The sequence below is a fragment of the Beauveria bassiana genome (assembly GCF_000280675.1).
Source record: "Beauveria bassiana ARSEF 2860 unplaced genomic scaffold BBA_S00025, whole genome shotgun sequence".
Classification (NCBI taxonomy): domain Eukaryota; kingdom Fungi; phylum Ascomycota; class Sordariomycetes; order Hypocreales; family Cordycipitaceae; genus Beauveria; species Beauveria bassiana.
Window position 1 is genome coordinate 43,946 of NW_007930860.1, and position 25,631 is coordinate 69,576.

A 25,631-nucleotide genomic window follows, 5' to 3' on the forward strand; every position below is an offset into this window, starting at 1 on the left:
AGTGACGGACTTTTTGCTATGTGTTGAAAGAGGGTTTGAGATGGTTTAAAAAAGTCCCGTAATCAAGTCGCCGTGAGGTGGGACTAATGAAAGGCTCAAAATAGCCCCTGAATTCTGGCTAGCTGATTTCCTAGTGGCTCCTCGTGACTTTGCAGGGGTGCAAATTTTCAGCCTTCAATCTGTAGACGTGACGATCCAGTTCGGGCTTTGCAAGGCGCATCCAGTGCCATTGGCCGCCGCCTGCGCAGATCTACCCTCCAGATTTGGCACAGTCTCTCGCCGAAATTGGAGATGGATATCGGAAACTAGCACGCGGGTATCGTGATTGAGCTGAAGAAGCGCAATTTTCCAACCTTTATAGCCATCAGGCTTCGTACTTTTCTAGGGTCTCGCACAAAAGGACAACAGCCAAGAGTCAGCGAAAACCGAAGCTCATGAAAATGATACCTGCTACTTCATTCAACATGTCTAGTCGAAGGTTTGGTTGGCTCATTAGTCTTATCGAGACCTGTCATTACTCCAAACCGGCTCGCCGTTGTCTTCAAATGGTTCATGTTTCATGACGCTACCCTGAATCAAAGCTGGGAATAGGACGGCATTATGCGCCAACTGGAATCTACCATCAATACCATTGTTCGTTTGCTGCTATTCAATTCATGTCCTGCTACGATAGACAGATCTATCCTGGCTGTTCATAGACGTCAAAACTTGTGTTGCTTAGCCTGTTGTCCAAGCGCAAGCTATATTGCTATGCTTTGTCCCGAGGGATTGCGGAACCCATTTTCTATTTACACCTCAGGTATCAGGGCTCCGGTGTAACTTGCCAATAAAGTAAAAGTTGCGAATATGCGCACGCAAAGCCGATCACGCAACGTGGCTCGATGTAGGCCCACGACCATGGCATGATACTGCTATTTAACCTGAGTATTGCGGCTTTCGATATTTTAGGATATGCGGCCAACAGCGCATCACAAATTACCATGCAAGGTGGAAATGACGCAAAGGAAGGAAGTACTAATAAGATGGCCATATAGCGGGAGCATGGGGTGCGTCAATCACACCTCAAACAAAGTAGTGGAGGTAGTTCTATAGGTTGATGCGTCTATCATGCATCCTGCATCATATTTATGCCGTCTCTTTTGGCCTCTACGTGTTCGAGTGCCGACTCGAGGCTCGGTCCGCGAGATGCAGCACAGTTACGATACGGCAAGCACAACATCAGACGAGGAATATTTTGCAACATGAGTCAGACATAGAAAATCGAAAATAACAGGGCTGTTTGGCTTCCATCCAACATGGCTGCAGTCGCGAGAGAGGGCCAGAAGAGTGGCACCTTGGCCCAAAGCCAAAACGCCTCGATTCGGCATTAATATCCACACAACAGGGGCGTTGACGGCGGGTAGAGACAAGCGACCTTTTGGCAGAACTGTGCATGAAACAATAGACGTGGGTAAAATTGATGCTGCCTGCAATTTCTCTGACGGCTAAGATGAAAGGCAGCCAGGGCGGCATAGCCGTGCGGCGTATTGTGCATGGGGACACAACAAGCACACACAATTCGTACATACATATGTCAGTGTGACCAGCCAGCAAGGCAGCCAGTGCCAGTGCCACATCAACCGCATGCATGCATCTGTAAATGATGGCGCCTGCTGCAAGATGCATGTTGGCGGGGCTGACGGCTTCATCTACCATGGGACTGTCGCAGGATTGAGTCAAAGTCCAGTCCGTGTTTCGCTTGTGTTTTCTGCGATCCCCGGGCTTTTTCTGGGAGTCTGAGACGCGTCTTGGGCAAGCAGACTATGCGACCTGGTCGGGGTTGGTGGATCAGCCGGTGGCAGATGAGGAGATGAGGGGAGTTAATAATGGAGAGGAGTTGCATGTTTCTGGGTGTCCTGTAATAGCTAAACCAGCAATATCAGTAAGAAGTCTGGGCCAATCGCAGACGATGCCTTTGCTGGTAAATAGTGATGAACAAGTTGGAAAAAAAAAGTCTTGACAATACCAGCCAGCAGCCACCACGGTCCACCAACACCACAACTAGTTATGGAGTCAACTCCGTAATAATACACCAACTCGGCAACTTTGGCAGTTGGTTACTGGCTCTGGCTTCATGATTGTGGAAGCCCGTGGGCGCAACCCACTCACACTTTGTTAACTTGCACTTTTGAGTTGGGTGATGACTGGACGGGGATACGTTGCATGAGTTTGGACGGACGGGGGAGGCTGTGGGCAGAAGGAATTGCATTTGCCGAGTCTTGCTCTGCTTCTTTCTCCCCGTGTCATCACGCGGAGCGTGGCTTGTCGTCGTGCATACTTAATAGTACATTTTCGTCTTTAGCTTTTCGCGTCTGTGTCGACCGCACCAAGCGTGACAATTGGCGCCTCAGGTACTCCGTAGCGGCAATGAGAAGCCCACCATGAGAAGCCCAGGCCTCAACCAACGCGGCGAGTACCCTAGCAGATGTCGACAGGAGAACGGGGCAGACATGGGCGTGTGCCTGGAGCCTGGAGATGTGTGTGCCAGCAGAGGAGCAAAGGACCATTGATTGCCAAGTAGATTCTCCCTCCCCACATTAGCGAGGGTCAGTGGGAATATTCGATAATAGTGTCGAAGTTGGGCGACGCAACGCTGCAGCTTCTGTGTCTTTTGTGAATTGTGCGCTCGGTTGGGTAATAATGAGGTCTCGCCGGAAGAGGACGAGGTTAGATCAGCTTGGTAGCCGCACCGCGTCGGGACGCGTGGGCATACGCTAAGACTACATCGCAGATTAAAGTCAATGTCGGCTTGTGTTGATGTGTAATGATCGTCTGCTTTGTGGCTGCCGCCGTCTTTTCTTTCTCGTCTAGCAGCGGCTGTACTGATTCAGATACCTGAAAGGTATCCATTGGTAGGTAGGTACAAAACAATAGGCCAGGCTGCCAGTTGTTTCCAGGACCGTGCTGTCAAAAGATTTCGCTGCCAATATCTGCCTCTGCCAACTGGCTTCAGTCCCTGCCGACTGGTTCCAAGTTCCAAGTTCCCTGTCAGGTACCTGGGAGCCCACCAAAATAACCCGACGCCCGCTAACCCATCAACTAAATAAAACCGCGCCGAGACCCCTGATACCATGGCAGGTACCTCTGTAACTTATAATTAGCCAGCAAAAATGCCTGCAATAGCTGTACTTGGGAGGTACCGCGAAGCACCATGAGCCTCCACCCAAAACACCACTAATAACATGCATATTGAACGACTAAAAAACCTCGTGAGAACTGCTGTACATTGCTGTCGTGTAGGTATTTACGTCCCGGTACAACCACCCTTTCATCCATCCTTCTAGTTCAACCATCCTTCGTCCACACACACACACCCTCACACACTCTTCAAATTGCGCTTCCACACTGTCATCCTCTAGGTCTTGTGCAGAAAGCTTACAGGCAAACAGATATGGTCCCGGTCTGAGTGAGACCTTGTCGCTCTACCTTCTCCAGACCGACACAGCTAGACACTGGGTGCCGCTTGCTCTCTTGCTTCTTTCCATCCCGCCATCTCTTACTTTTCCTGCCCCCCCAACATGGACAAGAATTCGTCCCACCTCAACGGTAGCTCGCACCGTCGTCGACTTGTCAAAAAGTCATCTCATCATTATTCGCGCTCTTCCTCAGGTCTCGATAGCGCCCACGACGCCCACTCCATCCACAGCAAACGCAGCTCCTCGAATAGCCTTCGGCGCACCCCCAGCGCTCCCCCACCCGTGCGACCAAACAACAACATCGCCGGCGCCTTTGCTGCCTCAACCTCGTCTTCTCCTCGCCATCCCTCCCAGGCTCAGCCCTCGAATGTGTCACCGCTGCTGCAGCAGGGTCACTTCGCCGCCGCCGCCGCAGCCGTCGCACCCTCGTCTTCTTCGTCACGCCTTGCGTACCGCAACAGTCCGTCCTTACCCTCTGAGCATCAGTTTCGCCAGCCCGCGCCCGCCCCAGATTCCGCGCCCACTCCCGGAAAGTCAGTTCCCGACGATTTCATCGGCGCTCCGTTTGACGGCGCCGCCATCCTGAGCAGCATCGACTCGGCATCCTACAGCCCTGCGCCCGTCGCTGCTCCTTCACCAGCTGCATCGACTGCCAGCACCGCCACTACCGCCATCACCACTCCACGCACATCCATCCCCGCCCAACCGCCAAAGTCGTCTTCAACAACCGCCGTCGTTGCTCGCGCCGCCGCACCCATATTCCGTGCCGTCAGTACCAACAAAACCAAACCCGCCCTTCGTTCCTCCAAAAGTGTCACGACCATGGATTCAGGCGTCACCCTCGTCGACAAGTCGGGCACCCGGGTCGAGTCACAGGCCGCCACGCCCAATAGGTATTCGGACGAGTCCGGCGGCATCCCCTCCAAACCGCCCACCGTCCGCAAGAAGTCGGGCTTTTCTGGTTTCGTCAACAGTCTAGTGGGCTCCCAGAAGAAGCCCATGATTTCCGCACCAGAGAATCCCATTCACGTCACCCATGTTGGCTACGACAGCTCTACTGGTCAATTTACGGTATGTCATCAACCCCGCTCATCAGACACACTCATTATAACGCAAGCTTTCTGACTTGACGCAAAGGGTCTGCCAAAGGAATGGCAACGCTTAATCAACGAAAGCGGCATTCCCGAAAAAGAGCGCCGCGAGAACCCCCAGACCATGGTCGATATTTTGCAATTCTATAAAGAGACCACAGAGAGGGCCCCCGAGGATCAGATTCTCGAAAAATTCGGCCACGCTGCCTCAGACAGATCACAATATGCCACTCCCAACCCTTCCAACCCAACATCGCCAACCATGTATCCGACCAACTACATGGGTACATAAACTTCACCCGCCCCCGCATCCACCAGTGGCTAATCCCGTCGCACAGGAAGCTTTGAGAACCCCCGAGCTGCGCCTCCAGTCCCTGCCAAGGGCCATGGCCTACCCTCGTCGAAAGACATGGTGCCCAGCCGACCTGCACCGCGCCCTCCCGTCAGCATGGGCAATCGAGCCGGCCCTCCAAACGCATATCCTACGCCAAAGGATTCTGGTGTCAGCATCATGAATAACGAGGCAGAAAGTGGGCCCATGCTACCCGAAGAGCATCGCTCTCGATCAAACTCGCGTGTTACAGGCCCTGCACCATTCTCACCGCAACAGACCGGCTCGCCTAGTTCTGCGCAACCTACCCTTTTCCAGCAACAGCAGATGATTCAGCAGCAGCATGAGCAGGCCATGGCCCAAGCTCAAGGAGCAATGTCTGGCCAGATCGGACGAGCTTCTAGCAAGAGACAGCCAACTCAAACCCCGTCCCCTATTGCTGCAGCATACGCCCCGCGCGAAGCCAACGGAGTCCGCCATCAGCCTGGCATAACTCCGAACCCACAGGCACGACCTCGTCATCGCTCCCGACAGAGCAACGGCCTCGACATTGTCGCGGCGTTACGACGCATTTGCACCGAGGGCGATCCCCGCGAAATCTTCCGGAGTCTGACCAAGATTGGTCAAGGTGCATCTGGTGGCGTCTACACTGGCTACGAGCGCAACACCAATCAATTGGTTGCCATCAAGCAAATGAATCTCGAACAACAACCCAAAAAGGATCTCATCATCAACGAAATCATTGTAATGAAAGAGAGCTCGCACCCCAACATTGTGAACTTTATCGACAGTTATCTCACTGGTGGTGAGCTCTGGGTGATTATGGAATTCATGGAGGGCGGCAGCTTGACAGATGTCGTGACCTTCAACATTATGACCGAGGGGCAAATTGCTTCAGTATGTCGCGAAACGCTCAAGGGCCTGCAACATCTGCATTCCAAGGGAGTAATTCACCGTGATATCAAGTCGGACAATATTTTGCTCTCCAACGAGGGTAATATCAAGCTGAGTAAGTCGAGTATTGCGACCGCCTCGATCATTGTTACTGACTCGAACACTCGAACAGCTGATTTCGGTTTCTGTGCCACCATTAACGAGGCGCAAAACAAGCGCACGACCATGGTCGGTACGCCTTACTGGATGGCTCCCGAGGTGGTCACTCGCAAAGAGTACGGCCGCAAGGTTGACATCTGGTCGCTCGGTATCATGGCCATCGAAATGATTGAGGGCGAGCCTCCGTACCTCACCGAGTCACCGCTCCGTGCGCTTTGGCTAATTGCAACCAACGGCACCCCACACATCAAGAACGAGAGCAATTTGTCAGATGTCTTTAGAGACTTCCTGTACTTTGCTCTCAAGGTGGACCCCGAGAAGAGAGCTTCAGCACATGATTTACTGAGAGTAAGTTTCCCTTGCAAGCTAGAAGCGATTACAGCTACTAACCACCATGACAGCATGATTTCATGAAGCTATGTGTCGATCTCGGACAACTGTCGCCTCTTGTTCAATCTGCACGAGAACAACGGGCTCACGAAAAGTTGCGCAAAGCGTGAAACAAGCCGATGTTTTGGATAAGTTAATCATACATATTTACTCAGCGGGTTTCCGAATGCATGGCGTGCTGGGCATGGAAGCGTTTGCGCGGTCTGGGTCATGAACTCTATTTACAACAAGGTGCTTGGATATAAGCGTACATCAGCCTCGGTTTTGCGCTGGCTGGAAGTTGTCCGCTTTTTTGTTTATATTGCGAACAATCTCTCGCCCCTTGCCTCTCGCTGAACGTGGGAGAGGTCATGGAATACGGGCGAGCTGGTGGGAATCGATTTTTTTTATTGGTGGGAGGCATTTAGCGACAACAAAAGATTCTTCTCTATTTTTAAGAGTATCGGCAACCGACAGGGAGATATACTCATTGCACGCCAGCTGAAAATAGCAAAGAGAGACGACGGGATGGATAAAATGTAACAAGCATCACACCAAGCGATATTGTACGAACAGAGCTAAAAACATGTATCAGCGCTTAATGAAACTCGAAAGTCCACGATGCCATTCTTCTGGTTGACACGAATCATTGCAACAATTTGAGTTAAGTAGCAGCAATGGTGTAGGTAGTCGTTGCCGCTTCTGCAAAGGTTATAACATTCGGAAGGCGCAGAGGTCGAGCATTCTCGAGCATAGACCAACAGTGCGCTGTTGAACCTCGAATGCATCGTTTCGGCATCATCATCATCGTCATCGTCATCATCATATCAGAATAACCCTTTGGTGTATATCTTTACTATTTCAATATGATTCCAATTCAACCGCTATCTCTCTTTCTCAGCATATTCATACTGCTGGCAGCTGGCGATGACACCTTTGACTGGAGCTCCATCACTCCCTCGGCAGACCTCGTCTACTCTCCGTGCTTTGGGCATTTCCAGTGCGCACGCCTTCTTTTGCCACTTGACTGGCTGAGTGAAAATGGAAGCGACACCACCTCCATTGCCATGATTAAGCTGCCCGCTGCCGTATCCCAAGACCACGCGACGTTTGGCGGTGCCATCTTTGTAAACCCAGGCGGGCCAGGAGGATCAGGCGTGCAATTTCTGCTCGATGGCGGAAGACTATTGCAGTCAATCGTGAATATTCCGAGACAAAAGTACTACGAGATGATCTCTTTTGATCCACGCGGCGTTGGTGCAAGTGAGCCGCGTGTCGACTGCTATCCGGCCAACAACGTTGCCCGCCGCGCCAAGATTCTGGAAACGACGGCCGCCGGCGCACTCAATCTGAGCTCGGCTTCATTTGACTTTGGCTACTTTACTGCGAGAGCTCTCGGAAAGCGTTGCGAGATGACGAACGCTCACATCTTGCCGTTTGTCAATACGGCAAGCGTAGCCAGAGATATGCTGGCCATGGTGGACAAGGTTGCAGAGCTGCGCAAGAAACAGACGATAAAGCAGCAAAAGACGGATGTACAGTCTGACATGCGCAAAGGTGACGTGAGTTCTGATAATGTACCCCGCCTACAGTACTATGGTCTCTCATACGGCACCATTCTTGGTAATTATTTCGCGTCGCTGTTCCCGGGACGCGTGGGCCGCATGGTCTTGGATGGTGTTGTTGATAGCGACGACTGGGCGAACGGCCCTGTCAGTACTGAATCATCATTCACTTACTTTGCTAGATGCTAATGAAGAAATCTTTAGGGGTGGTTGACAATGACTCAAGACGCAGATAAGATGATGGAACTCTTATTCGAAGGCTGCTTCACGGCCGGCCCCTGGGTTTGCCCGCTGCGTCAGCCAAGCGACAAGTCACCGACAGACATTAGCAATCGCACATGGTCTTGGATTAAAGCGCGTGATGCGGAACCCATTGAAGCCAAGACTCCAGACGGCTCTGCCGACGTGTTGTTGCGGTCCGCCGACATTCGCCATTTGATCATGAAGAGCCTCTACCATGCAGACTACCGCTTTGTCACTGTTGCCGGCCAGCTGGCTGAAGCAATGCGGGGCAACCCAGAGCCACTAGCAACATCAGTTCTCCGTATGTTTGGCATATCGGACCCAAGTGATGCGTGCACGATCGGCAACGATACCACATCTACGGCACCAACTGAGACTGCGGACCCCTACAATGCCGTGATTTGCACTAATGGTGTTGACGTCTCTGGCGAGAATTCCACATATTGGAAGAGCTACATGGAGCGTCAAGGCTCCATCTCAACTTTCTTCGGGGAACTTGTGGCCAGTGCTCGCCTTGCCTGCGCTGCTTGGCGTGTACGCCCTAACTGGTCCTTCAAAGGACCCTTCAAAACACCAACTGCTTCCAAGGATCCATTATCACCGGAGTCTAATCGTCCAGCAGCGCCGCTCCTATTTCTATCCAGCAAATGGGACCCAGTGACGCCCCTACGCAACGCACGCGCCATGGCGAGCAGGCATCCTGGAGCGGGAGTCCTCGTGGAGGGCTCGATGGGGCATTGTGCCCTTGGCGGGGGCTATGTGAGCAAATGCCTGAAGAGTGTAGTGTCAGAGTATTTTGACAAGGGTGTTGTACCCGAGAAAGAAGTCTCTTGCAAAGGTACCAAAAATCCTTGGTCTGATATCTTTCACCAGAATACTGCAGCGCAAGGCTTGATGCAAGAAAGAAATAGACATCACTTTCTTGGTGTCTAGTCTAGCTTCCAGAGTAATACAAAAGAATGACATTTTCTACTTGGCAGAATATATGCTGTGACGCCTGAAGATTGCTTTGAAGCAGTGCTGTACGTTGCTCGATGACGAGACTGATGAGGTAAGAATTGGCATACCCAGAAACCTCTTTACAACGGGAACTCGTATCACTCCGTACCATACTTGCATAGAGGTGAAATGGTATCATTCTCGCTTGTTAACTGGTCCAAAGAGGAGAGAAGGAAACAAATGCAGGGCAACAGGTTTGGCCAGTCATGATGCATTTGCTGCTGTCCAAAAACTGTAAAAAAAGAAGAAGAAAAAAAAAAAAGAAGAAACAATAACCGATAATCCCAGTAATCATGCTGAAAAGTAAAGTGAAAACAAAAAGGCTATCGACATAAATTTTGTCTTGTGGCCTCGCCCAGAGTCTATCAGGTCCTCATCTTGACATAATTGCTGGGAAATATACCATGTCTCGTGCCAACCATGCCGGTCCTGGTACTCTATTATTAGTCTCTTGTCGAGGAGGAACAACAGAAAGGAGAGAAAGAAACCAAAAATGAGGAAAAAATGGGGTTGGCAAAACATACCACCAGTCATTATCGCTCTCCGTCTTTTTCAATACGGTAATAACGTCGCCCTTTTTGAAGCCCAAGTCGCCGGGCTGGTCAGCGTCAAAGTTGTACAGGGCAATGGCCTCGTTCTTGTTGAGCGATGCGGCCGTGTTGAATGTTGGTTTCGGGGCCGAGGGGCGGCCGGGACCCTGCTTGCGGTCCGAGGGCGGGTTATCGTAGTAGCCGTTGCCGTTGCCGCCAGGGCCGTTGTCGTGGTTGGAAGCAAAGGTGGCGGCTCTGGAGGGTGCGTTGTGGCCGGCGGGACGGTCGTAGACGTCATCTTGCCAGGTGCTCGTGCGACGGGGCGAGCGGCCGTTGCTGTGGCTGTCGTTGCGGAAGCGGTCAAAGTCGTCGCGGCTGTCGTTGTAAATGGGAACATCGTTGTACATGGACTCGTCGCCGGCGCTTCCGCCGACGCGCATGCCGCTAAACACGCGCGAGTTGAGCACGTTCATGAGGGGTGCGGCCTGCGGAGGCGGGGAGACGGCGCCGGTGAGGAGCTGCTGGGCCGTGTACCGCGTGCCGTAGAGCTTCTCGTTGGCGTCGCGGCGCTCGATGATGGCGGAACCCTCGAGAGAGACGCCGGCAAAGAGTCCCTTTGTCTTGCTGTAGCTAAAGATGCCAGCGACGCTCTTGAGCGAGGCGGCGCCGGCAGCCTCGGCGTTGCGGCCGACAGGGCCGGCGGCCAATGAGACGTTGCCGCCGAGCGTCAGCGAGCCGGCTTGCGCAAAGGTTTTGACGGCGTTGGCGTCATTGAGGATGAATACGAAGTCGGTTAGCTCAAAGCCAATCTGCCCGCCAAAGCCGGCGCCGGCGGTGGCAATGGCGCTCGGGGCTGACCACGAGCCGTCGGGGAGGCGCGCGACAACGAGGCCGCTGCCGAAGCGGCCAGAGCCGAGGAAGCCGGCCTTGAGCACGGTGATGATGGCGAGGCCCTTGGCGTTGGCGAGAATCGACGGTGGTATCACCTTTTCCGGGCCAAACGCTTGCCGCGGGTTGATGAATGAGGTGAGAATCTTGCCGCATTTCTTGCACTCGGCTGGTGTGAAGAAGAAAAAGATGGCGAGGTTAGCATGAAAGGACTCGTGTCATTAATCGGTCAGGGCTTTTTGCGCGCTCTTGGGCAACGATGGCCGGCATCGGGATATTGCACGCGCGCGCGCGGACGACAGCTTGCAAGGTAGGTAGGCAGGTAGGTAGCTACTTACATTGCATGGACGAGGGGAGGGGATTGTTGAGGCCCATTTTCGTAGGTTATGTGATGAGGATAGGAGAAGACGATTAAGTCGTTGAAGAGGGGATTCAGGCCGTTGAACAAGTAAAGAACGTTCCGAAAAAAAAAAGGCCGCCTGATTTTGCGTCGTCTCTTGATTATTTGCGGAGGCGGGGTGTAGGTAGTAGTACGGCTGGGCGTGGTGAATGGCTGGCTTGGGTTAAGGTTTGCGCGGCAGTCGCCACCTGTGCGTGATTGAGCGTTCGAGTTGGTGTTGGCCGCGACAAAAAAAAAGATCGAGAAACACAGAGATTTGAACTGGAAGATGAAGTCGCAGAGAAGGGATCTAGACAGTGAAATTCTAAGGAAAACGAGAACCAGTTGTGGTTGTGGTGGGATGAAAAGAATGGGGTGGTGGTGGCCACACACAACTATGTCATTGAGGTGGTGCCCAGCCCCGCCACGCTGGGCTGGGGCCGCGTGGATTGTGGCGGTGCGTCATGTTATGGCAAAGCCCAAGTCCGCAATGTCTGCAAGCCTTGGTAGGCTTCTTTATTCCTAGGTAGGACCCAGCTCTGACCAGAAGCTGCTGTTTACCGTCCGAGATAGCGAACATCTTGCCCTTGATTTGTGACGTTTTCGTCGACTTGTGGCTAAAGTACCTGTTCGTAAGGTAGGCAGTTGGTTGCTAGCTCACTGCCACGCCCACTTTGTTCAACCAGACAAGCCCTGGCGCGTGTAGTGTGGCTTGTGTCCTGGCTTGCCAGCGTCACATTCAAGTGGCTTGTAATACGTTTCGGCATTGCTTCATGCAACCACTCTTCCCTACCATTTACCGACCTTTTTTTTTTTCACCCAAAGACGCCATCTACCTGCAGCGATCCAGACGTCAGACCGATTGATCAGCGTCACAAAGCGCAAAATCTGCATCATCTTTTTTTCCTGCAACCCGGCTGCAATCATCCATCAAAGCAGTTGAGCCGCCGAATTGGGAGGCCATCACCGCCCCCTTACTACTCTCTTACTCCGTTTCACCTCGGCTGCGAGACTACCAGCGCGCCGCATCGCCCACGACAACTATACACACACGTACATACCACCGCCACTGCCGCCATGTCCGAGTCTTACGAGCGCGAGCGCCAAAACAACTCCCGCCTGGACGAGCTGTCCGCTAAGGTGTCGGCCCTGCGTGGCGTCACCGTTGACATTTACGACAATGCGCGGGCGCAAGACGTCATTGACAACACGGTACGCTTCGATTCCCTCTTGCTTTATTTTCGTTTTGTCTTTTTTCCCCACTCTCTCTTATCTTTTGTCCTGTCCCGAAAGATCCTTGCTAACGTCGTCTCTTTTCTTCCAGTCGGAGACCTTTTCCTCCATGACGACGCAGATGCGAGGCTCCGCCGGCCGCCTTACGCGCATGGCCGCCTCGGGCAACAAGGTCGCTATACTGAAGCTGTCTGGCATCCTGATTGGCGTCTTCATCTTTTTATACTATGCCGCACGTGTGTTTTTCTAAGAAAACCAAACGAGGAAATGTCGGTGGCACAGGTTGCCTAAAAGAGGCAATGAGGCGAGAACTTCTACAGGCGTTTAACGGATGACGTGTCAGTTTGTACTCCCGGACACCACAGAAATGTGGTATCGGGGAAGGACGTCAAATCGGGAGAGTCCGGATATATGCAAGGGCATTGGGATGGCGTTGATACTTTCCTCTTGGTTCTCGAGATTCTTGGTTGAATAGGTAACAGCAGTCTTTTGAATTCAAATCAATATTTACAATTTCACCTAGTAACTCTTTCATTTTAACCCAGTCCACGGCGTTGCGACATCTCTAGTTTTTTTCGGCTTCTTTGTTATTTTCATAGCTATGAAGATTGATACTGTGAAGGATCTTGTTTCTAAAACACACGCAAACGCCCCAGTATACATGCTTGCCGACTCCCATATGCTCTCCATGTTTTCCATCCCTTTTGAACCGAATATGCAAACCGACCTGTTGTATAAAACCAAACGGCCTGACCACCAGTAGAAAAGAGCGACCCGCATCAGCGTCTTTCCCTAACGCTACTGCCAAACGTTGGAAAAGAGATCGTCGTCGCCGCCAAAGCCACCGCCAGGCTTGGGCGCGGCCGAAGTAGTCGTAGTCGTCTGGCCGCCCTGGCCGGTGCTGCTCGCCCACCCGCCAAACTCCTCGTCGGCCGCCACCTTGGGCGCGACGCTGAAGCCGCCGCCGGCACCGGGCACAATCGGCGTGTTGGCAAAGGCGCTGCCCGAGCTGCCCCAGCCCATGTCGTTGCTGACGGCGGGCTTGCTGACGGCGGGTTGAGGAGCGGCGGCGGCGGCGGCGGCGGCGGCTGGTGGGCTCGACGCCGCGGGTGTAGCCCACTCGTTGCCGCCCCAGGCATCGAGGCCAGAGAGCCCCGCGGAACTAAAACCACCAGTGTTTTGGTTGGGAACTGTGGCAGAGGTAGAAGCAGGCTTGTTCTGCGGGGTCGAGAGGTTGAAGACGGAGTTTGTGGGCGGGGGCTGGTGAGCAGGAGGAGAGACGGGAGGCGGCGATGACTGCGACACGGGGGCCGATAGGTCAAATAGGTCGCCCATGGACGAGGACGAGGCTGCTGCGGGCTTCGAAGGGGCGGGAGCGGTAGCCACGGGGCTGGCAAAATCACCGAAGCCGCCGCTGAAGGAAGCTGCGAATTGGTTATTGTTGTTGGTGTTGCCGAAGCCGTGGTTAGTGGCGGGCTGCGGCGCGGGCTTGCTGTCGAAGAAGCTGCCGCCACTCAGACCGCCAAAATTGCTGCTGCTATTGTTGGAGGCGTGCTGCGAAGGGCGGTTACCCATGCCGCTACCCAGGCCGGCAAAGGGGTCGGCAGCCGGCGGCTTCGGGCTCGTCGGGCTGGAGAGGCTCAGGCCACCAAAGGCGTCCGAGAAGCCGCCCTGCGACGGCTGCTGCTGGCCCATTTGCGGCGAGCCCCAACCTCCCTGCTGGCTGCTCTGCTGCTGTTGCGGCTGCTGTTGCGGCTGCGGCTGCGGTTTAGGCGCCGTAGCGTATAGCGAGAGAATAGACTGCTTCAGATCCGGCCGCGACTGCGTCTGCGTCGCCGGCGTGCTCGACGGACGCGGTGGCGCCGAGCTCTCCCCGAGGAAATCGAGCCCTAGCAGAGAGTCCCTCGTCGTCGTCGTTGTCGTCTTGGGCGGAGCCGGAGCGGCCTTGGCAGCCACCGCCGCGCGAGGCGCAGGAGCGGCACCCGCGCCCCCAATCAAGTCGCCGACCGACGCCTTGCGCGCCGTCTCCTTCTTTTCCATCACCTGCTTCTCCTTGACGATGCTGAGCGGAACATCGTCGTCGCCGTCAGCGTCTAGCGAGGCCGGGTCGGGCATCGGCCCGTCCATGACCCAGCGCTTGAGCTCGTACTTTGTGCGGATGAAATTCTCAATCTTGGCCTCGGACGGCGCGTGGCCTGCCGCCAGCTTGGCCTCCCAGTACTTGTTGGCGCGCGCGTTGCCCCAGCGGAGCACGCTCTGCAGCTGCTCGTCTGTCCACGAATCGAGGTCGACCGACTTGACGCGGGAAATGTGCGTGCCCATGCCCCGGTGGATGCCGGAGCAGCGGATGCAGATAAAGACGCCGAGATTCCAGCTCGCCCATCGTGGGTCTGTATGCGGGGGAGGAAAGCACATTGGCAAGTTAGCATGGGGTGCTTCTTTTGTGTATTCATGGCGTATGCTGTGTAGTCCAATGGGCATGTAATGACTCGGGAATGGTCAACATACGCTTGTTCTTCTTGCAGTCGGAGCAGATCTTGTTAGCCTCGAGCTTCAGCAGGTTCTTGATCGTCGCTTGGTTCTGCGCCGCCCGCTCGGCGGCGGGGTTGGGCGCACGTCTCGACATCTTTGGCTATCGTGGTGCGGCGGGAATAGGTTCAGGTTGCGTTTGGATAGAATGCGAAAATGGTTGTTATATGTATCGTAAACGGTGCGGAGCCTGGCTAAACCGTTGCCTAAGACGAATGCTGCATATGTTTGGTCTGCTCCCCCCTTGAATTATCTCGACTGCCTGGCCTTGAGACACATCCCACCGCTAGTAAATTAGCCACAACGAGCCAAGTTGCCCCAGCGCTGTGGCGCATGAGTGGCTGAACATTCAAGCCCCACTGTCTGCGAGCCTACTGGTTATTCCAGCCCTCGGATTCCATGTGGCGTAGGGTTGGTAGTTAGAGTACAGATTTATCTACTTATCTTCTATTCCCGAACACATCTGAATAACTTATCTGGGGAGATGCACAACGCAGGTCTATCTTCTCTTTCGATTTGGAAACTTGTGGTGAGGTCATTGAAGTGCTGAGATCACGGCTCCAGTGGCGACATCACTGTGGGCCTTTCCGTGGCTGAAGCTGATGGCTCTCCGGGATTTAGACAATTGATTCCTCAACCGGTCGGAGCTGTGATTTGTCACTCGAGTGTATATAAGACACCGTTGAATCCTACATCTCCATTCCCGCTGTTAAGCCTCTTCACCATCAATTCTCTTCTCCATGAGATTTAGACCATTCCTCACGACATTTGTCCAGACCATAACTCACTTTAGATTCCGTACCCCGCCACCGCGAGCTGGGCTGAGCGCGTTTCATCAACCAGCCCCATTGCGCTCCATGTCCGGTATCCCATTCTTCGGAGCCCTGTTCGGATCGTCATCTTCCAAGTCCTCCGACATGTCGTATCCCGACAAGCGAACCAATGACGAGTGGCGAGCCGTGCTGAACAAGGGTACGTCGTGTCTTGTCCCCATCTCACTCATCTTATACTCACCCGCCCGCAACAGAGCAATTCCGCATCCTGCGCGAAAAAGGCACGGAGCGTCCCGGTACCGGCAAGTATGACAAGCACAGTCCGGACGCCGGCGTCTACTCCTGCGCCGGCTGCGACGCGCCTCTCTACAAGGCCAACCACAAATTCCAGTCGGGCTGCGGCTGGCCGGCCTACTACGACAGCATCCCCGGCGCCGTCACGCGCCACGAGGATCGCACGCTCGGCATGCTGCGAACCGAGATTGTCTGCTCCAATTGCGGCGGCCACCTCGGCCACGTCTTCAAGGGCGAGGGCTACGCGACCCCGACAGACGAGCGCCACTGCGTCAACAGCGTCAGCCTCAACTTTACAGAGGACGAGAACAAGGTCAAGGAGAGCAAGGCCTGAAAACGGATCGGAGAAGACAAGTCGAGTGTATTATCATGTATATCGTGTGATTGACGTTGAGAGATGGTAGAAGCGAGGCGTTGTGACGACAGCAATGGTTGGGTAGCAGGCGTGGCTCGGAGCAAGTTGTGAATTTTGTGTTTTTTTTTTTTTGGAATGGCGACATCGTACCATAGTTCTTATTCAGGTAGCCGCAAATACAACTGCTGCAATCTCAACGAGCAAGCTGATGCCCTTCACAGGATTCATAGAAGATATCCACGATATTTGGCTGACCTGCACGGGCATGGTTTGTCGGGCTTTCAACATAACTTTGATATCTTGAATTGCTATTCCTGAAAGAAGCCTAAAGATACAGAAACCGCTTGAGACTCAACTAGACTCGAAGAGGAGCCATGGGTTGTTTGTCCCGCTTAGTTTAGTAAACCTTCAAGATAAAATTCCACCAAACACTGAGATCCAATTTGCACCCACATCAATAACAATTGGCAGAAAGAGTAAAAGCCTGGCAAGTTGGCGGGAATCAGCGAGTCAGCTAGGTCTTGGCTGTAGTATGGGTGACGAGGTACCCGTAAGAACCCAACCACTCTTGCTGTATCCTCAGTCGCTATCCCCTCGATATGCTTTTCCCCAAACAATAAACAGGAATCCTCAGTAGAGCAAATAACAATTTGTAGAAAGAAGAATCCACCAAACACTGGAAATGAATTCTCGTCAAACAAAACAACCACAAAATAACGACCACCTCCCGAATCATGGATGCACTGCGAGAGTAGATAATTCAGTTGTTTTCGCCATGCCTTGGCTTATGCCATGATCGCTTGATCGCTGATAAAGCCCGGCGACACCCTTGAAAAGCTTCTAGTGCGGTACGCAATCCATCAATGCAGCCAACTCAGTGTTGGCATCATCGGCAGGCTGCAGGCGGATCTGCCATGTCATCTCCTTGTAACTGCATTCACCCTCAACCACCCTGGTGAAGCCCAGGGCACGAAATCGTCCCGACGCCTCGCTGCAGGCTTTCTTGATGTTGCGCCCAATCTCATTATGCATTTCTCGGTCCATGGTTCTGTCGTTCGGCACAAGATGGCGATACTTGACGCGGCCGGTTGTTTGGTCAAACTTGGTGCCCTTGGGCTTGCTTCTGACAATTTCGCCATTGCCCATTATGACGTACTTCGTCTTGCTAACAAAGTAGCTCCAGACGACGATGCCAGCGCCTTTGGCCTCGCCCCAAGTGAGACTTAGGTCGGCCTGGTCCTCGGGCTGGCGCCATATGGCCCGGAAGAGGCGATGTGTATCGTTGCTAAAGAGGACTTGGATCCTGGAGAGTTGCTGGATAGGAAGAAAGTCGCACACGCCGTTCTCGGGAAGGACCCATTCGTCTGTATCTTCAATGCTCTGCGTATTGGCGACTGGCTGGTCATCATTTGGGACGGCAAGCTCAGAACCAGAGCTCCCTGTCCCGGAGACGAGATGATCCGTAGAGAGAAGTGGTGCAACCCTTTCAAAGAAAGCCATTGTTGATGGTTGAGCTTTGAGCCAATTCGCGATGAATGATGTATTTGTAATTGGTGCAGAGGCAGATCGTAAGCCTTGAACGAAATAGTTCTGGGTAAGAGGAGATATGAAGACAACTTATTTCGTATGCAACGATTGTATGCCGGAGTGAATGTGTGGGGAGAAGGGATTAGAGAATCAGATGAAGGTCGGAGCAGACGGTCTATTTATACATCAACTCTGACTATCCGGCCGAACAGTGCTGCGAGTGACGGTATTGGATACTTTTGAGTAAGAAAGCAAGTCTCTACTCGGAAAGGTTGTCAAAGCCACCAAAGCATAATGAACGATAAACAGTGATATTCAGAGGCGGAAGTCCCAGTTCAATACACCTGGGAAAGAGAGACTGGCTTTTGTGGCGTCCCAGCCTCTGCAGCCACTGAACTGTTTTGTACCAGTAACGAAGAAATTCGATTGCGAAACAGGACATTTACACGAAAATGAGCCAGTCTCGACTAAAGTGATCACACCCGCATCGGCGTGGCTCAGATACGCGGATGAACTCGGGGACTGTCCCTTCTGCTGAAACTTTAGCAACTCAAGATTTCTTGCAAGATAAGTTACTGTACAAGCTAAGATTTGATAGTTTGCAGAAAGTCTCTATATCATCTGTCCGGCATGGAAAGGAACAACATTGTCTAGCTCTGCCAATTTACCATGCCAAAAGTCAAATCGAGTATTGTATAGATTGTCCACATAGTATTGAGCGATCTCGAACCTGTTTGCGCCGTAAGAAAGATCTGCTTCGTACTGATCTATTATTTGCCAGGACATCTTCTTCAAGGCGTCGAGAACTGCAGATTCCGTGATTAGGAGTGTAGAATTAGTTTCAGCCTCGGCTACCTGCGAACTCCCTTTGTAAATATTGGCTTCATGACTAGGACATTCGACTTCTTTTTTTGAACCAGTCTTGTTTTCTGGCGAGCGTGAGCCTGCTTCTGCCAAGTCCGCGGCGTTATCGGGCATTGAACTCGAGGAACCCGCTGTACCTTTCGTGTTGGTAGACTTGGTAGACTTGGTAGGCTTCCGTTTTTCGATCGGCTTGAGACATATTGGTGCTGATGTGGCGCTCGTGGCTTGCTTTCTAGATTGATTCTTCTTCGCACGGCTCTCGCTTGCACAGGCCACCTTCTCTGGTGGCCGCTTTTCCTTTCGGTTTGCGCAAGCCGAAGGTTTTGGTGATATTGTCTTTGCAGATAGTTTCGAAGTGGGAGAAAGGATATTGCTGGCTGGTTTTACTGGTAACATTTTCAGCGCTGGTCTCTTTGTATCTTCTCTGGTCACAGTTTTATGGCGGCTTCTCGATTGAACCTTGGTTCGTGGCGGCTTCTGAGGCTGAATTTTTGTAGTCGCCCTCACTTCTGTGACTTTCTTGTTCAATTTTTCTTTCTTGGCTGGTTGACCAATAACCGCGTCGCTTCCGGTTTCTGTTTCCGAATTCAAACTGTCGAGGACTGTGCGCTCGACGGCGGGCTTCTCAGCCGCGTTGATGTCGCTTGCTTTACGCTTTGTCTGCACGAATGGTAGCCTTCGCACCTGAGGCATATATTGTCGGAAGTCAGAGGCTTTCTTCAAAGAATCGTCGTCAAGCTGCTCAACAGCAAGCCTGTTTCTTAAAGTGTCATCATTGCTGTGCATTGTAAGGGGCGGGTCCGTCCTAGAATGCGGTATTGCTGAAGTTCCTTTTGACCGAGTATGCAAGGGCGAAGCAATTTTGCTAGCACCCGTTTGACTAGCATCCAACAGAGAATTGCTTCTCGAGTGATAATCATGGGCCGGAGAGGCTGCGCTCACTCTAGTGGCAGCGAAGTGGCTGTATGGATTGAGATCAACGGCATATTGCGACGCCACGGTCGATGGAATTGAGCTGCTAAAATTTTGAGTTGGGACCGACTCTGTCCTTAGTACCAAATTACTCGCAGAAGGATCGGTGTGGCTACGACTGGCGACCGGGTTCTGGGAGAAAACCTCCGGCTGGCTCATGGACGGGAAAGTTGTTAGTGATGATAGTCTTATAGGAGCGAGATTTTCAGAGCTTGGGCGGAGTATCGGATCGATGAAGCTAAGAGAAGGTCGGAGATTGCCATTGACAGCGAACCCAGCTCTTTCGAGAACGTAGACGGAGACGTGGAAGTCCCTGGCATTTTCGAAGTGCGCGGTGACTGTGCAGTCCGGGCTGGGGACTTTTACGCATACGATTGATGCTGATGGTTCGGCTGATATCACATGAGATGCAATGCTTGCATTCCGCAGAACATCAGTCAATCGGATGGAGATCTACCTCGCGTTAGTAGAAGAGCCGTACGCAGTCGCACTACTTACTAGGAGCTTGCTGTCTTTATGAATTACCAGAACAAGAGGCTCGCGAATGAAAGAGCTGGATTGCTGTCGCTGTAGTGAGAAAGTCAGTTGTGCTGCATTGTAATTTGGTATGAACACCTTATGGGAAGGGCCAGTCGTCAGCTCTAGTCGTTTCAGGGCTGCGTGAGAGACTGGGCAAGCTTGATGCGCCATTGTCCAGCGTCGATTTAATATGAACAAGTCGCCTAACACGACAGAAAATCTGATCAAATTTGAGTAGAAATGGTCATTCTAGAAACATTTTCTGTTTTCGTCATGACAAACGCCCGCAGGTTTAATCGTGGCTCTTGCCCATGAAGCGGAACCGCTGCCGATTGGCTGTGGGTCACGTGTAGCAAGGCGGGATCTGGCGTCCAGGTTTTGTCGCGGTCGCGCAGCATACACGTTCCCCTGCCAATTGCTAGCTACCCAGCAGTTATGCGCCAGTCAAGTGTACGGCGTGCAACTTCTACATCCTGACCTCGACCAATCGCAATCAGCGCGCGAAGCACGCATAACATTTCGACTTCCAACGGCGAAGCAGTGGTAGCTCACAGCGCATCGATTCCAGACTGCCCGTCAACGACTTGCGCTCCCAATCGACCATTCGTAGATCTTGGAAGCTCCCTGCTGAAGCGGTCGCCGCCATGACGACTTCCGGCGATGAGGTAACGCCTCATACCATCGATCGTACGCCAGAATATGAAGAGTTTATGGAGAAGCTGAAGGAATTTCATAACAACCGTGGCACAGTCCTCGACCCGGAGCCAAAAGTTGGCTTAATTCATCTCGATCTCTTCAAGGTCTTCAATCACATTGTCGCCAGCGGCGGTTATGACAAAGTCTCGGAAGAAAAATTGGCCTGGCGTCGCATGGCTGCTGAACTAGGTCTCTTCTCCAACAACGAAGCGTCGACGGCTTTTGCGCTGAAGGAAAAATTCTACAAGAACTTGGCGGCCTACGAGATCAAGACGGTCTACGGCAAAGAGCCTCCACCGAAAGATATTCTCGAGGATGTTACTGCCAAAGGCGCTGGTCTCTTGACGAGAACTCGAGAAAACTTTAGAGGCAAAAGAGATAGCAACGTGGCCGGCAATGATTCGGCTGCCTCTGGGGACGATGGGACTCCTGTGCGCGAACGGCCCGCTACTGATGTCGTCTCGAGTGCTAGAGCCTCTCGCGGATTGAGGGAAGCCCCCGCACAGCGTGTCATCTTCCAGCCCGACACTGGTCCAAGCAGAATCACACGACAAACTACCACCCAACACTCTTCGACCAGCTCGCCCCAAGTTCAAGGACATCCTGGCATGCAAGGACCACCAGGCATGCAAGCGCGCGGCCCGTCCATCGCGCACCATCCCCCCAAACCTGAGAACACGTCGACCTCAGTAACGGCATATCAGCCCCGGCACATAAAGCCTCTGCAGTTGCGACCTGTTGCGACACCCAGCAATGCACCAAGCGAGTTTCCTAGGACGCGGTTATCTTATCGGGCTGCACCCGAACCTCGCCAACCCATGCTTCCTGGAACTGGTTTTGATGGTCCGAATATTTACACGCGCTGTCTCAATGCTCTTCGATCACGAATCCCCAACGAACAGTCCTTTGCGCTAAATCATCTGGTCAAGATTTCTTTTGAGCGTGGCGACAAGTACAAATTTGACTCCTTCCCTGGCCTGGCCGAGGGCCTCGTCGAGAAAGCTCTAGAGGTTGGGGAGCTTTTCTACCACATCAAGTGGAAAGTCTCATGGAATCCTGATGAGGATTCTTCTGAGCTTGGTGTCTTGGATGGCAATTATGGAACCCCGGACATTCTGGACAGAATCGGAAACCTTGTCGAGAAGAACACGCCTGATATTCTCCAGCCGGGAGAGTACTTTGACAAAATGGTCCTCATTACTGAGGCCATTTTGACGATACGCAACATGGTCACCTTGCCCGAGAATGCACATAACATGTCCGAGTTTCCTCCAGTCAAGGATCTGATCTGCATTGTTTTGCATTTGCCTGAGAAGGACTCGCTGGTAGAGATCAAGCACATGGTCCTCGACATTGCTGAGCAAATCACGTCCTTCATGGTTTTAGACTCGGACGACCCCTTGTACAGGACGCTCCTTGCGCAGATGACCTCGGATGATCGCGGCACCATTTTGAGCGCCTTGCGAGCGCTGGGCCGAATTTCTATGAACCTAGAAGCCACGAATCAGCTTAACGAAGTGCCTGGAGATATCCTGCAGCGCATCACGAGCTGGCTTCTATTGAACGATGATGAACTTATTGATGCCTGTCTAGACTTTTTGTATCAGTATACAGCTGTTGTCTCCAATCTGGACAATTTGGTGCGTTCGACGCATCCGGAAGGCCTCGTCGACCAACTCGTGCGTCTTTTGGCCCATGGTGCCCGCAAGGTCCAATACGATCTCGTTTTGGCACCAGAGCAGCGATTGCCGTCTCGCGATGAAGTTGCACCCATGCCTGAAGATCTCTTGCAGGATATGTTGAAGCTGGAAGAGCCCGATAGGGTGCATCAATGGGTCAAGTCATTCTTTGACGAGGATGGCTCTTCGTTTGTCACCCAGCTGGCTGCCTGGCAAGCGTACCAGGCTGCGTTTTCGGCACCTCTGAAGGACATGCAGCAGCAGATGATCACACCAGCCGACTTTATCAGAAACAGTACTGCAGTCTACAAGGGCTCCAACGCGCAAGTGTTGCGCGAAAATGGAGATGGCCAACAAAAATTCATCATCCATGGCATTCGTGCCCGGCCTAATCCGTTGACCCTGGACGGCAAAGAATACGGACGCTGTCTCTGGGCAGCTGACCCGACACGCCGCAACGCAAAGTGCGGTCACTTTTTCCTCAGAGCGGAACAGATGTGGCACCACATCCTGACGACACATCTAGGGGCTATCACCAACGAAGATGCCAAGTTTGAAGATTTCGAAAAGCCATTCATTTGTACTTGGGGTGAGTGCAACAAGCATACAAAGCCAACGAAGATGCATCTTCGCGACTTTGCACGCCACATTACAACTCACATCTCGGCTGTTATCCCCGGCCATGCTGGTGCCAATCCTGATGGCGTCGCGGCCCCTAAGAAGTGGATCGTGCCTGCCAAGACGATGCCGGTGACTTTTGAAGAGACTGTGACGGTGCGTGACGAGCGCAACCCGCAGGCACCACCGCAGGCGGCCGGTATCCCGCTGAGCGCGGTGCTGGTGCTCCGCAATATTGCGCGCAACATTGTCAAGACGGAGGCCGAGGAGGAGCTGGTTAAGCTGCAGCGCGGCACAGATGAGAAGGGGGGTTGGAATGAGCGCTTGTTCCGCGCCTCGACTCCGCGTCTGTATGAGCTTTTGGCCGAGAACAGACCGATGGTGAGCTGCCCAATGCCAAGCAGACGTTTTACCGGATCTCATGCTAACAACTTTCCACAGAGTCCGTACATTGCTTCACTTCTCGACCTAGTTCAGGTTGAAGTTGAAGCTCGCCATGACGATGATGACGATGACTAAGCTCATTATGGACATGCTGCTTGCTGGAAACTTCAAGGGTGATAAAAAAAACGAGAATAGAGAAACTGTCAACGGCGTATTTGGAGCCCGGTGCGTATTTGGGATTTATTTAATGGCCATCTTCAGTTTTGTGGTTTAGCTGCCTGCGCGCTGATGCAGGAGAGGAGATGTAGTGAGCGAGGTCTTTTTTTATTTGCTGGTCATGTTGAATAAGTGAGCCGGGCTTTGTAGGAGTATACCAATTGGTGCTTTCGACATTTCTTTATAGCCCGACCGAGGGTGAAGGTGTGACTGTAACGTGCGCTGTCTAAACTTTGACCTTGGGCACGTGGTAGACAGTAGCAGCCGGCAAGATGACCATCGACCGATGGGATGCGGATTGATGGTGAACTTGAAGTTGAATCACGTCGTTACTGCATAAGTAAATCTAGTGTGGTATATTAGGCATTGATGTCCATTGTATATACGACTCAATGTACGAATCTATCGCCTGTGCCGCAGGCCTCCCTCCCCTGGCGCATGGCCATCTCTCATCCTCATGAAATCTTGCGAGTCTATAGCTCTTTGTCTTATTTCCTCCTCTCATTTTGACCGCAGTAAATCAGTGAAACAAAATAGAACCAGTGTAGTCTTTCCCAAACTCCAGGACTCAGCGAGAGAGCGATGAAACTAAAATCAAATGAAAGAAGAAAAGGAACGCAGAAATGCAGTGTGCGCATGACTAATGCATAGAACATGCTATGTATGCGTCTCTCATCCCATTAAAAGCTGTGAGTCGAGTAAAGTGTGGGTAACTTCCATCGAGGTATACCATGAGAGAAGCGCGTAAATGAGTTATAAGTCGCAGAAAAGCGTTCACCAAAGTGAGTATCCGCCGTCAATGAGGCAATCGGCACCTTTGAAAATGTTAGAAACCATCTCAAGAATATGCCCGATTCATATTGGGGAGTGTTTGGAGTTGTGGAGTTGGAGATGAGGATCGTAACGATGATGATGCAGGGGATAGACTTACCAGTCATGAAGCTAGAAGAGTCGGAGGCGAGGAAGACGCAGAGGCCATTGAGCTCGTCGACGTTGCCGAGGCGGTTCTGGGGAGTGAGGCCGCGCCAGATCTTCTTCTGGGCCTCGAGGGCGGGGACGCGGTTGAGAGCCGTGTCCATATAGCCAGGGGAGATTGTGTTGACGCGGATCTTGTACTTGGCCCACTCGGCGGCGAGGGATTTGGAGAACTGAATGACACCGGCCTTGGAAGCGTTATAGCAGGACTGCTCCTGGGGGTAGTTTACGATGGAGCCGGACATGGAGGCGACGAGGACGATGGAGCCAGGCTTGCCGGCGGCCATCATGGCGCGGCCGACGGCCTGGGACATGAGGAAGGTGCCGGTGAGGTTGATGTCGATAAGACGGCGGAACATGGCCGGGTCGTACGTCTCGGCCTTGATGTTGGAGTCTGCAATGCCGGCCGAGTTGACGAGGACATCGGGGGCACCGTAGAGCTCGACGACGGAGTCGACGGCGGCGTTGATAGCGGCTCCGTCGCGGACGTCGACCTTGAAGAAGGAGACCGGGATGCCTGATTTCTCGTGGAGCTCGGCGGCGGCGGCGTCGCCCAACTCCTGGTTGGCGTCGAAGATGACAATGTTCTTAGCGCCGGCCTCGGCGCAGGCACGAGCCATGTGGTTGCCAAGGCCACGGGCGCCGCCGGTGATGATGATGGTCTTGCCAAAGACGGTCATGTTCTGGACGGTGCGTGGGAGAGTCTCGTAGACCTTCTTGGTGAGGGGCTCGACGGCCTCATTCTCGGCGGGAGGCGCAGGGCTGTCAAAGGGAATCTGGGCGGCGCCCTCGGGCACGCGTACGGTACGCTTATCGCCAGAGCCGGGCCCATCGTAGATGGTGGCGGGCACCTCCTTTTCGCGAACTACGCTGTTCTTCTTGGGCGTGTCGGAGACGCGCTGGGTAGCGGTGACGGCGAAGCCACGGGTGGCGGTGTGAAGCCGCGAGGCGGGCGCGGCGGCGCGGGAGAGCCGTAGGACGTTGCGGGCAGCGAAAGACATGGCGTCGGCTGTGTGGTTGTGTGAGGGGGAGGTGTTGGTTGAGAGGAGGAGGTGGAGGGAGTAGGAGGAGAGACTTTGTGTGTAAGTCGTAGA

General features: G+C 53.1%; 10 protein-coding genes across 10 annotated transcripts; 5 read left to right on the forward strand and 5 right to left on the reverse strand.

The window, feature by feature from the left end:
- Nucleotides 1-3,557: 3,557 nt before the first annotated feature.
- On the forward strand, nucleotides 3,558-6,430 carry BBA_07438 (PAK kinase; the record flags this gene model as incomplete). The annotated part of the gene is made up of 5 exons (XM_008602535.1): nucleotides 3,558-4,526; nucleotides 4,593-4,830; nucleotides 4,885-5,886; nucleotides 5,944-6,278; nucleotides 6,332-6,430. The coding sequence occupies 5 exons, from the start codon at nucleotides 3,558-3,560 to the stop codon at nucleotides 6,428-6,430; spliced, it is 2,643 nt and encodes an 880-aa protein (XP_008600757.1).
- Nucleotides 6,431-7,165: 735 nt separating this feature from the next.
- BBA_07439 (Peptidase S33, tripeptidyl-peptidase) lies at nucleotides 7,166-9,040 on the forward strand (the record flags this gene model as incomplete). Its single annotated transcript, XM_008602536.1, has 2 exons — nucleotides 7,166-8,011; nucleotides 8,069-9,040. 2 exons carry the CDS (start codon nucleotides 7,166-7,168, stop codon nucleotides 9,038-9,040), a joined length of 1,818 nt encoding a protein of 605 aa, XP_008600758.1.
- A 431-nt stretch (nucleotides 9,041-9,471) lies between these two features.
- BBA_07440 (SH3 domain-containing protein) lies at nucleotides 9,472-10,899 on the reverse strand (the record flags this gene model as incomplete). The annotated part of the gene is made up of 3 exons (XM_008602537.1): nucleotides 9,472-9,535; nucleotides 9,631-10,693; nucleotides 10,863-10,899. The coding sequence occupies 3 exons, from the start codon at nucleotides 10,897-10,899 to the stop codon at nucleotides 9,472-9,474; spliced, it is 1,164 nt and encodes a 387-aa protein (XP_008600759.1).
- A 1,081-nt stretch (nucleotides 10,900-11,980) lies between these two features.
- BBA_07441 (SNARE domain-containing protein) lies at nucleotides 11,981-12,386 on the forward strand (the record flags this gene model as incomplete). The annotated part of the gene is made up of 2 exons (XM_008602538.1): nucleotides 11,981-12,115; nucleotides 12,228-12,386. The coding sequence occupies 2 exons, from the start codon at nucleotides 11,981-11,983 to the stop codon at nucleotides 12,384-12,386; spliced, it is 294 nt and encodes a 97-aa protein (XP_008600760.1).
- A 548-nt stretch (nucleotides 12,387-12,934) lies between these two features.
- BBA_07442 (stromal membrane-associated protein) lies at nucleotides 12,935-14,762 on the reverse strand (the record flags this gene model as incomplete). The annotated part of the gene is made up of 2 exons (XM_008602539.1): nucleotides 12,935-14,526; nucleotides 14,645-14,762. 2 exons carry the CDS (start codon nucleotides 14,760-14,762, stop codon nucleotides 12,935-12,937), a joined length of 1,710 nt encoding a protein of 569 aa, XP_008600761.1.
- A 643-nt stretch (nucleotides 14,763-15,405) lies between these two features.
- On the forward strand, nucleotides 15,406-16,066 carry BBA_07443 (SelR domain-containing protein; the record flags this gene model as incomplete). Its single annotated transcript, XM_008602540.1, has 2 exons — nucleotides 15,406-15,637; nucleotides 15,693-16,066. 2 exons carry the CDS (start codon nucleotides 15,406-15,408, stop codon nucleotides 16,064-16,066), a joined length of 606 nt encoding a protein of 201 aa, XP_008600762.1.
- Nucleotides 16,067-16,927: 861 nt separating this feature from the next.
- On the reverse strand, nucleotides 16,928-17,587 carry BBA_07444 (uncharacterized protein; the record flags this gene model as incomplete). The annotated part of the gene is made up of 1 exon (XM_008602541.1): nucleotides 16,928-17,587. One exon carries the CDS (start codon nucleotides 17,585-17,587, stop codon nucleotides 16,928-16,930), a length of 660 nt encoding a protein of 219 aa, XP_008600763.1.
- A 639-nt stretch (nucleotides 17,588-18,226) lies between these two features.
- On the reverse strand, nucleotides 18,227-20,140 carry BBA_07445 (uncharacterized protein; the record flags this gene model as incomplete). Its single annotated transcript, XM_008602542.1, has 2 exons — nucleotides 18,227-19,903; nucleotides 19,949-20,140. The coding sequence occupies 2 exons, from the start codon at nucleotides 20,138-20,140 to the stop codon at nucleotides 18,227-18,229; spliced, it is 1,869 nt and encodes a 622-aa protein (XP_008600764.1).
- Nucleotides 20,141-20,613: 473 nt separating this feature from the next.
- BBA_07446 (arid/bright DNA binding domain-containing protein) lies at nucleotides 20,614-23,481 on the forward strand (the record flags this gene model as incomplete). The annotated part of the gene is made up of 2 exons (XM_008602543.1): nucleotides 20,614-23,343; nucleotides 23,404-23,481. 2 exons carry the CDS (start codon nucleotides 20,614-20,616, stop codon nucleotides 23,479-23,481), a joined length of 2,808 nt encoding a protein of 935 aa, XP_008600765.1.
- Nucleotides 23,482-24,336: 855 nt separating this feature from the next.
- Nucleotides 24,337-25,538, reverse strand: BBA_07447 (short chain dehydrogenase; the record flags this gene model as incomplete). Its single annotated transcript, XM_008602544.1, has 2 exons — nucleotides 24,337-24,377; nucleotides 24,494-25,538. 2 exons carry the CDS (start codon nucleotides 25,536-25,538, stop codon nucleotides 24,337-24,339), a joined length of 1,086 nt encoding a protein of 361 aa, XP_008600766.1.
- Between the last annotated feature and the right edge of the window lie 93 nt (nucleotides 25,539-25,631).